Here is a 14,354-nt window from a genome sequence, read left to right on the forward strand (position 1 = left end):
TTGGTGGCTCATGTTCATCCTGGAGTCAACAGTGACTCCAAGATCCCTTTCTGCCACCGTGTTGACAAGAAGGGTGTTCCTCAGCTTATAGGGGTGTTGCTGGTTCCTTCTCCCTAGATGCAGCACCCTGCACTTGTCTGCTTTGAATTGCATCCTATTCTCATCCACCCACCTCTGTAAGCTGTCTGGATCTAGTTGGACTCTGTCCCTCCCCTCCAGCGTGCCCACCTCGCCCCACAACTTGGTGTCGTCAGCAAATTTGGACAGCGTGCTTTCCACACCCACATCCAGATCGCTGATGAAGGTGTTGAACGGTGCAGGCCCCAGGACCGAGCCCTGGGGGACTCCACTGCCTACATCCCTCCAGGTCGAAAATGACCCGTCCACCACCACTCTCTGGGTGCGACCATCTAGCCAATTTGCCACCCATCTGACTGTAGGCATCAATGCTGCAGTCACCAAGTTTTTTTAAGAGAACGTGGTGGGAAACCATGTCCAAGGCCTTCTTAAAGTCCAGGAAGACAAAATCCACCCTGATACCCTCATCCAGGGACTCTGTGACCTGATCATAAAAAGAAACCAGGTTAGTCAGGCAGGACCTGTCCTCAATGAACCCACGTTGGTTGCCCCTGAGCCTTACCTCCCCTGCTGGGCCCTTGCAGATGTGCTCCTTGATAATTTTCTCAAAGGTCTTCCCAAGGACCGAGGTAAGACTGACTGGCCTAGAATTGCCGAGGTCCTCCTTTCTCCCCTTCTTGTAAATGGGGACCACATTGGCCCTTTTCCAGTCCTCTGGTACCTGGCCAGAGCCCTGTGAGTGCTCATACAGCTGTGCCAGGAGCCCCGCTATGACACCTGCCAATCCCTTCAGCACCCTCGGGTAAAGAACATCTGGACCTGCTGATTTAAACACGTCCAGCCCCACCCTTTATGGTGCTCCAGTTTTGGGGGCCGGATTTACAAAAGAGATGAGCATCTAATAGGCTTCCTGACATCCCCAAATGTTATGGGTTACCCCCAAATGTAACCCTGGGTGCTTTTGGGGCCAACACTGATCTCTTCCAAGTCATCATGGGAGTCAGCATAAGGTAGCATGACATTCAGTGAGGCCTGTCCCAGGATCTCCATTTTACTCCCCAGCAGAGAGATACTGCATGACCTGATGAGCTTTTGCATGGTAATGGCAACTCTCACACTGCTTCCCTTTCCAAACCTGCATCCTAGGCAGACGCTTAATTTCACTGCGTTTCACTAATAGAGAGTTGCAGGAGCTCACACAACAGCAGGATGCTGCCCGACGTCCATGGCAAGACAATGGCTGGTTTGTGACTGACGATACTGGCTAACCATAGCTCTCACAAAGACAGCCCGAACACGGGCCAAGAGCATCTGCACAGGGGGTTAGTGTGGAATAAGTCATTCAGGGTCAAGTCACACATCATAATCTGTACTGGCTTCTATGGATAGAAAAGCTCTTTAATTAGGTCAGTCTGCAAACTTACCGGTGAGGTGGGTAAATCTTACTGTGCCAACATTTGTGTTGGCTGGTACTTAAGGGATTAGTAGTGCAGCTCAAAATGTTTTTCACAATAAAAATTAAAATGATATCATTCATAATTGTCCCTGCATGTCTCCAAGTGGAGTTTCACTGGGTGGCATTCAGTGGCTCCCTAGATACCTTTGGAGGGCAGTGGGTGCTGGCCCAAACTCTCCCTGACCGTATCCCATCCCTGTTCATCTTTTTATTGTCCCAAGACAGCAGCTGTTGTAAATCTAGTGGTCTCCCTCTGACCACTGAGGGCTTTTAGCTCCCAGTGGGCATAGGCTCACTGTCATTTCACAATTAATAGGCCTGTCTGCACCACAGCACAACCTAGTATCCTGACCAAGCACAGAGAAAATTTCAGTAGAGGTAAAAAATGAAGTCAGAACATCTTGCTGCTCATCCTCTGCTTTACCAGCGTGATCGCTTGACACCAGGGTTTACATCTTGGAGGAATCTCCAGGACCCATGTTTCCCTCATATACCTCCTCCTCTTCCAACCTGTCAATGGTTTTGGCTGGCTGGAAAATTTTAATTAAAACTGTTTTACCTCTGAAAAAAATCTGGTTCCATTTCTTTTCTCAGTTGTCTCCTGTGTAAGCAACTCCATCTTACAGCTGAAGTCCTTGCTACTGATCACCAAGTACGTGACACTGCACTTCATACTGTTAAACATCATGCCATTTCATTTTAACGTTCTTTATTAATTAAGCCAATATATCAAATGACAGAATTAAGATTTAAAGATACCGCCGATCCCATAAGATATACATAAGACCACGTATTAATCTTCCATCAACAGTGCTCCCTTAACTCAAATCAATGTCCACAGGAGTCTCCTGTTCTTTACTTCTCTTCCGTTCAGTCTCCGACAGTTCCTTCACATCTCCAACAATGTTAAACTTTTGTGATTCTTCATTTCTATAAAATATTTTACCCCTTCTTCCCCCTACCCCGAGCACTCAGTATAATACAAATCTGTCTTCTACTCCGTGTTTAAATTTTCAACTTTATTCCATTTCTACTGCTCCATTCCACATGATTATTTCAGTCGTCCTGTAGAAGGATCTGGTCTTCGTCTTCCACCCTGGCAATAGCCCATCAGCTTAGTGTCATCTGCTAATTTCATCAGGACACATCTGGTTCAAATACTAAGCTTGCTGATAAAAATGGTAAATGTGACAGGTCTCAAGACTGCTCCCTGAGGAACATCGCCGGTGACTGCTCTCCAGTCAGATAATTCATCTTGCAACCTGGACTCCTGGAAGCCGCCTTGCTAAGGGTATGACACACACGGGGCGGACCTGGGGGGCAGGAGGGGTGGGGTGCGCACTCTTTGATTCCTGGCCCATCCAAAGTTTAAAACAAACTACCTGGCAGTGGCAGCAGCATTTCTAGTCCAGCAGTGCTGAGAGATTCACTTGATTTTCTGGCTCATTATAATCTCCCTGATTCCTTCTACCTCGTATTCCAGGGGTGTTAATGATCCTCTCTTCTTTTGAATGGTCTTGATGATCCACCAATCAAGCTACCCTTCGTTCTGCAGCTGCCGTCTGTGAGCTGCTCCTGGTAATGAAGCTCCTGCAACCTTTCACAGCCCTGCAGATCCTTTTTAACTCATTCTGTCAAAGTTAAATTTGTCGCTTCAATCTGAAAGTGAAAGATACAGCCTCCGGCTCCTAGCATCTTAGTAAAGCTTCTAGTTTATTTTTAAGTAGAGAACAAAAATGTGTGTTGTTTCATATGTGATAATGCACCACAGCATCTGCACCCCTTTCCAAAGTTTTAGATTTGCCCATGGACACATGCGTACTTGGAGCTGTTTCAGAAAGGGAGGGGGGCGCTCCTGCTCCACACCTGGCAGCCTGAGTTACCTTCCTACTGCTCCATTCCACATGATTATTTCAGTCGTCCTGTAGAAGGATCTGGTCTTCGTCTTCCACCCTGGCAATAGCCCATCAGCTTAGTGTCATCTGCTAATTTCATCAGGACACATCTGGTTCAAATACTAAGCTTGCTGATAAAAATGGTAAATGTGACAGGTCTCAAGACTGCTCCCTGAGGAACATCGCCGGTGACTGCTCTCCAGTCAGATAATTCATCTTGCAACCTGGACTCCTGGAAGCCGCCTTGCTAAGGGTATGACACACACGGGGCGGACCTGGGGGGCAGGAGGGGTGGGGTGCGCACTCTTTGATTCCTGGCCCATCCAAAGTTTAAAACAAACTACCTGGCAGTGGCAGCAGCATTTCTAGTCCAGCAGTGCTGAGAGATTCACTTGATTTTCTGGCTCATTATAATCTCCCTGATTCCTTCTACCTCGTATTCCAGGGGTGTTAATGATCCTCTCTTCTTTTGAATGGTCTTGATGATCCACCAATCAAGCTACCCTTCGTTCTGCAGCTGCCGTCTGTGAGCTGCTCCTGGTAATGAAGCTCCTGCAACCTTTCACAGCCCTGCAGATCCTTTTTAACTCATTCTGTCAAAGTTAAATTTGTCGCTTCAATCTGAAAGTGAAAGATACAGCCTCCGGCTCCTAGCATCTTAGTAAAGCTTCTAGTTTATTTTTAAGTAGAGAACAAAAATGTGTGTTGTTTCATATGTGATAATGCACCACAGCATCTGCACCCCTTTCCAAAGTTTTAGATTTGCCCATGGACACATGCGTACTTGGAGCTGTTTCAGAAAGGGAGGGGGGCGCTCCTGCTCCACACCTGGCAGCCTGAGTTACCTTCTAGCACTTGTGTGTGCACAAGCTGGGTGTGATACGAATATAGCAAAACAGCTATATTATACACTATAGCTATAGCTTTAACACTGCTTCATCCAGGGGTAAAGTTGGAGCAGTTTTGCTACACTTGTACAGTTCCCCACTCTTAGGACATAAAAGCTCAGGGGTAAGCAATTATTTGGGCTGTATTGGTCAGCTGTTGCAGACCGGGGATGGAGGAAATTGATCCTATCTGGCCCCAGGCCGGTCTGCCCTGCACCCACTGCTGGGGGTGCCGGATAGAGCGGGTGGATAGGTGGAGCCGCGATGGAGACCAGCCCAGGACCCCCGTGGGCAAGGTGCACTCAGCTGGGCAGATGGGATGGGGCCGTGGGCAGGCAGGGAGCAGCTTCTGGGAGCAGGATGGGTGACCGGGACTGGGATTGCAAAGTGGTGATAGCATGGGGCCGGGGCCCGGAGCAGAGCTGCAGCGTGTTTCCCACATGTCCCTGTGCCTGGTGCCAGTTCCACAGGCAAGGATGTGCGGGGAACGGGTTGTGGTTCTTCCCCGTGCCCCAGCCCCACACTGTCACTGCCCTGCAATCTTGGCCCCAGCCCTGGCTCCCACCCGCCAATCCTGCTCCCGGACCCCGCCCCCCCCGCGCTCATCCCATCCACTTGGCCAAGGATCCCACAGGGGTCCTGGGCTAGTCCCCGTGAAGACCCCACCCACCCACCCACCCACTCTGTCCAGCGCCTCCAGCGGTGGGTAGGGGTGGACAGACCAGGGTGCCCAGGCAGTGGGGCCAGATCCGGTGGTGGTGGCAAAGACACTGGCAGAGGAAGCTGGGCAGGCTGAGGCACTGCCATGGTGCCCGCGGGCCATATTTTGCCCACCCGTGTAATAGCTGCTCCTGATTAGCAACTCCCTTTTGTGAAACGTTCTCCTTTTGAAACAGCTCCAAAGACATATTTGTCCGTGCCCTGAGTCAACTCTCCACCTTGCAACTATAGCACTGGTGCTCATCCTTCCCCAGCCTGGCCAATAATTTCCCATGAAGCGCAGTGTCAAAGGATTTGCCTAAATCTAGATCAATTAAATCCCTGTTATCCAAAAAGTCTGTTATTCGGTTTTAGGAGGACATTAAGTCATCTGGCACAATCGTCTTCAGATCAGGTTTTATTTTTTGTCCCATTTTTCATTCACTTCCATATCAAGTCTTTCCTCCAGGACCTGGTCTAAGAGCTTGCGCACTGCTGAAGTCCAGCTAACAAGCACCTGTAATTGCCTTGGTCCCTATCCATTCCCAGGCCTGCACTTGAGGGTCCATAACAAATTTCTAGCACATTTCCTCTAAGGTCCTTTTTGTTATTCCTGCTTAATAGGCTTTTCACTCAGTTTGTCCTGCCTATGCCATCTCATCTTATTTCCCTGTGGTCTCCCTCTTCATTAAAGTGCAGTGCTACCATACAGCTGATATTCTTATTTCTCTCCTCCCTATAGTTTACATCTTTCAATAACTGCATTCCAGTCATGCCTATTATTCCCCATTCGCTCCCGTTATTCCTATAATGTCAATTTGTTTCTCACGCCAGGAACTCTAGCTGCTTCATTTTATTGCCTATATTCCTTGCGCTGGTGAACAAGCATTTGTTTCCATCTATCCTGACCCAAGCTGCCAGCTGGGGTGCATGTGATCGATTTATTTCCACTTACGTAGTTGTCTTCCACTCTTCAGTGCTCCTTCCTTTGTACTTCATATGAAGCACTTGGTTAGCAGGACTAATACATGACACCTGCTCAAAATGCGTCAGGGAAAATTGGAAAACAAAATTCCTGCAGTCCCTGGAAGGATGGTCAGCATAGTGTAATGAGCCCGGGCCCATTATAGGTAATCAGGCTGAGTAATTTCTCAGGGAAAAGCCCTGCTTGCACTAGCCACGTAAACTCAGATAAGACAGAAGAGCTGTTTGGGCAACGGACCTTTCTGCTGCGCTTCTGGAGTGCGTGAAACTCCTAAACCTGACTCTGTGCTTTGGACCACTAGCTTATGACACCTTACTTATTCCTGATTGCTCCTGTTCCACTCTTGGACCTCCAGCCTGGATCAACCGCTTGTACTGACTACAACCTTGTCTTTGACTTTCGACTTGATATCCTGAACTCCGGCTGATACCTGGTTTGACCCCGAGCTCCAGTAACCTCTTGACCTAGCATGCATCACTCAGACTGACCACCCATAACTCAATCACTCCCTTACACATAGGCCAACGGGACAGTAAGCACACTGTGACCTCAGGATCTGGCCTTCTTTCATCATGTTCAATGTTCAGAGGAGGCTCCGGAAAAAGCAAGATGCATCTGAAAGAACTGCTCATCAAGAAACATCTCAAATATATTACATTTATTAAAGTTACATGTTCATCCCAAATCTAGCAGCCCTTTGGACTATAGGGATGAGGCATGCCGGTTTTTATAGCCAACAGCCTACAATGGAGTGATGAGTCTGCCGTCACCTCCTGCTGCCTTCAGCTCCCAAGTCCAAATGACTAGGGACCTTTTCATAACTGGGTCAAATGGGGGCAGCCTCCCAAGAGTTAGCAAGAGTCTTAACAAGGCTCAGACTTGCACTGCAATTGCTGTCATAGGATGCTTTAACCTTACTGCCACCATGTCCCCAATTGGCATAATCTACAACCACGGCAGAAGGGTGTGACCTAAGAGATAGAGCGCTAGATTAGGACCCCTGAGATCCGAGTTTCACTCACATAGCTACTTGCTAGTTAAATCATCACCCCATTCAGTGCCTTGGTCCCTTTCCCTGAAATAGGAATAATGCCTCCTTTTAGAGGTCCTGTTAAGAAGCTAGGCCATCTCAGTCATTTTCTCTCACACATACCGATGATATCTGAAAACAGTAAGACACTTCAGAACATGGATTTAATTGGATTTATTGGAGGAAAACAAGTAGTTGTCCCTTCAAATTATCATTATGATAGAAATATTGATATGTATACATGATTGTCAAGGCAGAGAACCATTTGCGATGTAGCCCCATTAACAATTTGCAGTATCGCAAACTCATTACGCAGATTAAACTTTTTGCAATGCCTTAGTACATGCACGGAGTAGATACACAATTTCCCTTCTTTTGGATAAGGATGTTGTTATGAAATTATATCAGTCACAAGACCTATAATATTAGGCACACTGACATTCCTGGATTAAAACGGTAAGCTTTTTTCTTTGTTTATAAACCATGCTTGCATCTTTGTTAAAAAATAAAAGATTAAGAGATGTTTTGCAGCCATGTGCTTCTTGGGGACTCATTCTTGTTTGTTGGCTCTGGGTGGCCTGGGTGTTTTTGTCCCAAATCAAATATATATGTGTGTGTGTGTGTGTGTGTGTGTGTGTATACACACACACATTTTTTTTTAACAAAAAGCAAGACTTACTGAAATGTTGCTTCTCAATGAGAAGCAAGCACTTAGTGGAATGCTACTGTCCATGTTGGAAGAGAAACACAAGTCACACGCTAACTCTCTCCCGGAGCTAATGACCTGGTTTGATATTCTGCTCAAGCATTTAGGGTATCGGGGCTGCGAAAACAGGACATGAATCACGGGTTGGTAAATTCTGACATGGCTTCTCTCTGAAGGCAAGATTCAGCCTGTGAGGCTTGGCTGTGTTCACTGTGTGCGCACAGGCAATGTGGGGGCCATTAGGAGGTCTCCTAAGGGAGAACTTCACCCAACGGCTCCCAGGGGACACACAGGACAGCAGGACTCGGTTTCCCTTGTGCCCTGATTCGACATGTAATTGTGTTTAACTTTAGGAACACATGAGCTCTATTGACTTCAAGGAGACATGCCCAAGTGCTTTGCAGAACTGAGGCTTTGGAGAAGGTAAACCATACCCCTTACTACTCTGTCCTTCTTGGTCAGGTTCTGGTAAGCTCTTGGGCACAACTCTAAGTCCCAAGCATGACTCTGAAAGGAGTTATGCCTTTCCTACACCGCACTTGGGTGTGGGCTTCCATGCTCTTTGCAGGGAAGTGGACTGTGAAGAAATGATCAAACACATCTGATTGAAAAAGAATTTCATAGCTCTTTCAGTTGGCTCCCTTTGCAGATCTGTAATACATGCTACAGAAACCGAGAGCCATCAGGCACGTCGTTCTCTCACCTCGAAGAATAAGTTGAATGGGATTGCTCCAAAGTTACTCAGAACATCATCCTGTCTCAGAAAGGTTAATCATGTATAACGTGATTCAAGGGGACGATCAAACAGAAGAATCGTTCCCGTGCAGTAAGAAAAATAAGGTTGACCCTTTTGAGGATGAATGCTGGCGGGATCGCAGGGACCATGAAAGGTTAAATGCAAATTGAAGCAAAAAACACAATGGGGTGATCTGGCCCTTGAGACTTTGGAAATCACACACATTTGAGATACCCCACAATTAGCTCGGTCCACTTGCAGAGCTCGAAATGCTCACAGCATTTGGGTTCCAAAGATACAGGGCGTTCTGCAGCAGATGTGCAAAAAGACAAATTCCCAAGAGTTTGTAGGAAAAGGAGAAATTATATGAACAGACTGAGCCAGTTTGAGGCTTGATGTTCTCTTATAAGTAAAAAAATAAAAACCAGCTATATTAACATGCAGCCTTGGCTAGCCTCAGGGTAGAGCAGACCCTGGCAAAGGGGTTTAACTGCAAGTGCAATTCTTAAAAATCCTTTTCTGGGGAGAATCCCTTTTATTTCCCCATACCTTGACATGCATAAGACTGCTGCATAGGCGCGAGTCCCTCTAAATAGCGGGTCTTCCCATAAGAGCTGCATGGCATCCAATCGGAGAACAACATACATTCTCAGGCTTTGCAGTGGTTGTATACAAAACACCAGCGTTAGCATTTAGCACAAGGTAACAACGCGTTCCAGATAAACACAGGCATTTCAAAACTGAACTGGATACAAACCCCAGGGGGCTGGGTCAGAACGGGCTTAAAGGAAAGCTCTGGGAAGTGGAGAAACAGCACAGTTCAACACATGCAGCGCAGTATCATGCATTTATTGGACAAGCTTGATGTCATCATTAGTTCAGCAATAGTTTTCACCACACTTAAGAGTGCCTGTGCCCTGTTTGCACGGAGCAATGTTGGAGCTGTTCATTTAACCTTGTTACTCACTCCTAGAAAACAAAAGCAAACGCTCTGATCACCTGCTTCTTTTGCAGAGGTCCTGAAAAATCATTTCTGTGACTAAGAGGGTCTTATTCTTCATGACAGATCCGGTTGTTACAAGTTCGGTCCAGCGTGAAATTTGAAGAGGAACTGACATCCTGGGGTAAACTGTCAAAGATCAGTGAAATTTGTGTTAGGTGATCACCAAAGGAATAAATGCACACGTCGCGTACCTGACATGGATCACGTACAGAAACTGGAAATTTGGGATAATTTAAAAAAAAAGGGGAAGTGCAAAACTACTGCTGGGTGAATGATCCATAACGAATACTTTACCAGGTGAATTTCTGGCCACAAAATGTGTACAAGCAGCTTGCAATTATTTCCTTATTTATCTATTATTTGAAATTCTTTGCCAAATGATTCTTCACCTTAGCAATCGTTCTGCTCTGCTATACTTTGACTGGACATGGTAGTCACATGGGGTGTTTCTTGCTTGCATGAGGATAATTCTTCAAAATCAGGTTTCTGGTGTGAACGGTCAGGCTAATGAAGGCCAAATTCTCTTCCTAGGAATACGCTCTGGTGTTCACTTAGGCCCAATTCAGCAAAGCACGTACTTAAACAAGAAAGCCAGTAATCCTGGTAAAGTCAAGGGGGGCTTCTCAAGTTATGTGTTTACATACTTTGCTGAATTAAGGCTTCAGTGGACTCTGTCTGGGCAGGAAGCCCCGGGACTATCTGCTGAGAGCAAGCACAAACTTCCAACGCGTGCGTGTCTGTTTGCAACCTCAGCCCATACATGCTGCAGGATTCATGCAGCTCTGCCAGGGACGAGAGATGGAAGGAGGTGGAAACCCTGCCATAGGCTTCACTGTATCTGACAATTATAACTCAACTTCCTCAATTGCTCTTCAGGATATCCTCACTGCTGGCTAATGACTTAGCTGTTTGAGCTAGAGCAGAGGCTGGTTTCCTTGTGCCTCATCCTTTCTTTCTACTTCAGCCCACGGTGCAGCTCAAGGGCCTCTGCTGGCATGGAAGGCCCTCAGCAAGAGGGAAGGATGTGATCGATACCACAGCTCTCATGCACTGTAGTTTGCCAAGGGCTCTGCTGGGCATGAAAGTCAAGTATAAGGTTGTTGCTCTGTGATGATACAAACCCATCTGCCATTCTCCCCAATGGAGTAACTTAGCTCGAGGCTGCTTAGCCTGGCTGCTATGGGACAGCTCCAAAGATGTGTGAGGGTAAAACATTTTCCTCTGCATCTCTACCCCTTGTATCAAGATTCCCGGGACAAATGCAGGTCCCTTGGGCAGCTTGGCTATTTTCTATCAAGCTGGCATCCAGTTTTGGTTTCTAACACTTCACTTATGACATCACAATGACTATCATGGCAACCGAGAATGATGCCTTAATCACAAGATTATGTTGTTACTGAAGGATGAGGCAGGAGAGAGCGAAGAAAGATCTGTGAAGCACAAAAGCTTGGATTAGATACGACTCTTGTCAATAATAGCACGGGGAGCCCAGGAAATACCGGCCCAGAGGGTATTCCCCATTTCTTTTTAAGCTGGCTTCAGTGCTGAATAGTTTCTATTTTCAGAACCACTTAAAAGAATTATCCTTGCTCTCGTCATTTTTCCAGGTATTCTATTGTCACGTAATCCTTATCAGGAACGAACGGCGGTCCATTCTTATTTCATTTCAGCTCCAGACACACCAGAAGTGGGTGAAATCATCAAGCTTTTTTTTTCTGACCCCATGATTTTGATGGCACCTTCACAACAGCACCTAGCGCAGGAGAGACGTGAGCTCCGCAGCAATAATACAGTCTCAACAGAGCATCGTTGTCCATGTTCTGCCATCTCCCGACTTCCCCGCTAGCAGTGCTGTAAGGTCAGTATCCAGTTTGTGTTGCAGGAGGTGATCCAGTGGGACACTCAGGATGCACTAGGAAAAAAGTCAAATGCCAAGTCAGCAGTTTAGGCTCCTGACTCTGCAGAACTGACATTCAGTCTCGGAAGGATCCCAGGCAGACTCTTGTCTTTACAAGGTTTGCTGGGATTTTATTTTTTCCGACAAGAGAATTGGCATTGGCATCGAACATCTGCGACTCTGGAGGTAAAAATTCAACCATCAAGGTGACAGGCAAAGACCGAGAACGAGGGAATCCAGGAAAAACATTACACATCAGAAACACGATGGGGGCAGGATCCATTAAAGTAAATACAGCAGAAAAGCGTAACCGATGGATGGGGACCCTATGCGATGAATGAACCATTAATATTTTACCCTTTAGAGAGCAACCAGCAGGGCTTTATCCACATGTCCATGGCAAGACGCCTTGTGGACTTGTTTTGGTATTTTCCTGTTCTGTGGGGAGTTTTCATCCCCCTTCATCGTTTACATATTGCTGGCTTTTGCATTCATTTTAATACTGGTTTAAACGTTAATTGGCAGGCTGTTACTTTCCAGCCACTTATAGATTTGTCTGGTTATAACTGAAAAGATTTGACTAAGAAAAGGAGCAGATACAAGGGGGACTGACGACAGTAAACATTTCTGCTCTCTCTTCCGCACAAGCACCTGCCAAAACCCCAGCCACGCTTTTTGATACACAAAATAATTCTGGCAGGAAGAAACATTTTGCTTTTAATTACTCATATTCCTTCTCTTTGGAAACAGCTAACAGGTATTATTCTAACTAGAGTGCTGATAAAATTGCCCATGCTAGTAGAATACCAGCAGTAGTAAGACAAATCTAATTCAAAGCCCCTAATGAGACAGCCATTGCTCGATGAAATCATACGACTATTTTGCATCGAGGCGGTGTTGACCTATTGGACAGTGCCAGGGAGTTGACCCAAATCAAATGAAAAATGTCGTCTTCTGCAATGGCCTTGCCTTAACCTACAGGGCTTTTCTTTGATCTAAAGAAAGAACTCTTTCAAGATTTAGTAAGACAATGGGAGTTAACAGGAGTCTTACCACTAACTTCACTGAGACCAGTACAAGACATTTTAACTAAAAAATGAACAGCTATGGCTTTTTGAATTTACTATAAGTACAGAGTCATAACACCTTCTTGGCATGAATATCACAACTCAGGCATGTCACTGGAACATACTGGGCCAGCTGGTGAACACCAAAACAGCTCAGTTGATTCAGCTGACCTACTCACAAGTTTTACCAGCTGGTGACCTGGCATGTTTATGTGGTATACTGGGCAGATCTGTAGGGCTTAACAAGGTGATACACGGGAGTGTTGGATAGCCAAGCTGGAAAGTGTACTGAGCACTAATGTTTCATGGAGTCTATGTCATCATTATGGACTGAATGTCTGTGCTCGGTGTAATATGATACGGAGCTCCTTGGACTTCCTGGAGGTGACTGATTAAGTCATGCTCCAAATCTTGCTGAAAATCATGAATGGATTTATACTGAGGAAACTGAAATCTATTAGAGGCAATCTTTTTATGGGCCACTAACGAAATGACCAATTTGTAGAGTCAGCACTAAGTACCACCCCATTTTTGATCACCAGAGCGCCCCGAGGGATGACAAGGTTCAATGGTCACTAACTCCTTCAAGTCCGTTTTAGGCTGGGCATAAGGAAAAACTTCTTTACTGTCCGAGCCCCCAAGGCCTGGAATAGATGGCCACCGGAGGTGGTGCAAGCACCTACTCTGGACTTCTTTAAGAAGCGTTTGGACGCTTATCTTGCTGGGATCCTTTGACTCTAGCTGACTTCCTGCCCTTGGTGCAGTGGGCTGCACTCGATCTCTCGAGGTCCCTTCCAGCCCTAATGTCTATGAAATCTATGAACCTGGTTTTCTTGCCTCTCATGCTTCAAAAACAATGTGCGAAATCCTAGCTGCACGGAAGTGGATAGCCCAACTCCAAGCCCAGGAACAGGATATCAATCAATGCCTTTGATGTCTCAGTGAAAAGTGGGCATCTCATGGCTTTTCATAGCATGCTCATTGCACCAGGATACATTCAGATGTATCTGTAACTGGCTTTTTCATTTCATTATAGAAGGTAAGTAACATGAATATGGCAAACCAACAGTTTAAAGAAAAATTATTCATACCTCCACATAGTACGTGGAGATAGATCGGTTTGGGGTGAACAGGGCTGGGAAGGTTGACTTAAAATGTGCCTGTTCCTCATGAAGCTACCTTCTGCCTTTTTCATAGAACTAAATTTTGGGAATGACCTGTTAGAGATCTGGACATGACTTGCAAACCTTGCCAGTGCTGTGATCTCTGAACACTGTTGTCTAGGATGTTCAAGCACTTACTGTAGATTAGTAACAGTGGCCCTGTGTGTGATTTTTTTACTGGAAACTGGACATGAGAAATGCATGTACTTCAACAGCCAAGACCAGGAGATTCTGCTTTGATACGTGAACTAGGGGTGTGGGCATATTTTTTAAGTGGGAGCATCTTTATGACACCTTGAGCGTGCTCGTGTCATTTCAGAGACGTGCCCTCTGCAGCTCCGCTCTGCTGATTTTTTAGTCTGATCCTGCAGCCCTTAGTCCTCATAAGAATTAATAATACTTATACGTATCTATCGTGTTGGATATGAGAATCTCAACAGAGTTGGGTACAGATCATTATCCCCATTTTCCAACAGGGGAAACTAAGGCCAAAATGTTGTGAAGTGGATTTTGACTTTTGGTGCCCCAATTTCTGGAGACACTAAAAAAATCAGTGGCCACATTTGAAGATTTGGCTATAAGTTTCCCAAGGAAAGAAAAATGAGTCAGTAGCAGAGATGGGAACAGAACTCAGGCTCTGCACGCCCAGCTGGCAGAGCACAGGGCCTTCGAATGGGATTACCACGCAGTATCAGGACTGCTCAAAGGAGTAAGAGCTGCAGGCTTAGACCTCACGTCATTCCCTTTGCTGA

The 14,354-nt window shown here is 46.1% G+C and overlaps 1 protein-coding gene across 1 annotated transcript in view; it reads right to left on the bottom strand.

Annotated features, from left to right (window-relative positions):
• Positions 1–7,194: 7,194 nt before the first annotated feature.
• CAMK1D (calcium/calmodulin dependent protein kinase ID) overlaps positions 7,195–14,354 on the bottom strand; it is a 262,311-nt gene continuing 255,151 nt past the window's right edge. The window contains exon 11 of the mRNA XM_025202299.1: positions 7,195–9,601. Coding sequence (XP_025058084.1) covers positions 9,468–9,601 — 134 coding nt within the window. The 3' untranslated portion in view covers positions 7,195–9,467. The remainder of the gene's footprint in view (positions 9,602–14,354) is intronic.

Source organism: Alligator sinensis, unplaced genomic scaffold, assembly GCF_000455745.1.
Source record: "Alligator sinensis unplaced genomic scaffold, ASM45574v1 scaffold1216_1, whole genome shotgun sequence".
NCBI classification, from domain to species: domain Eukaryota; kingdom Metazoa; phylum Chordata; order Crocodylia; family Alligatoridae; genus Alligator; species Alligator sinensis.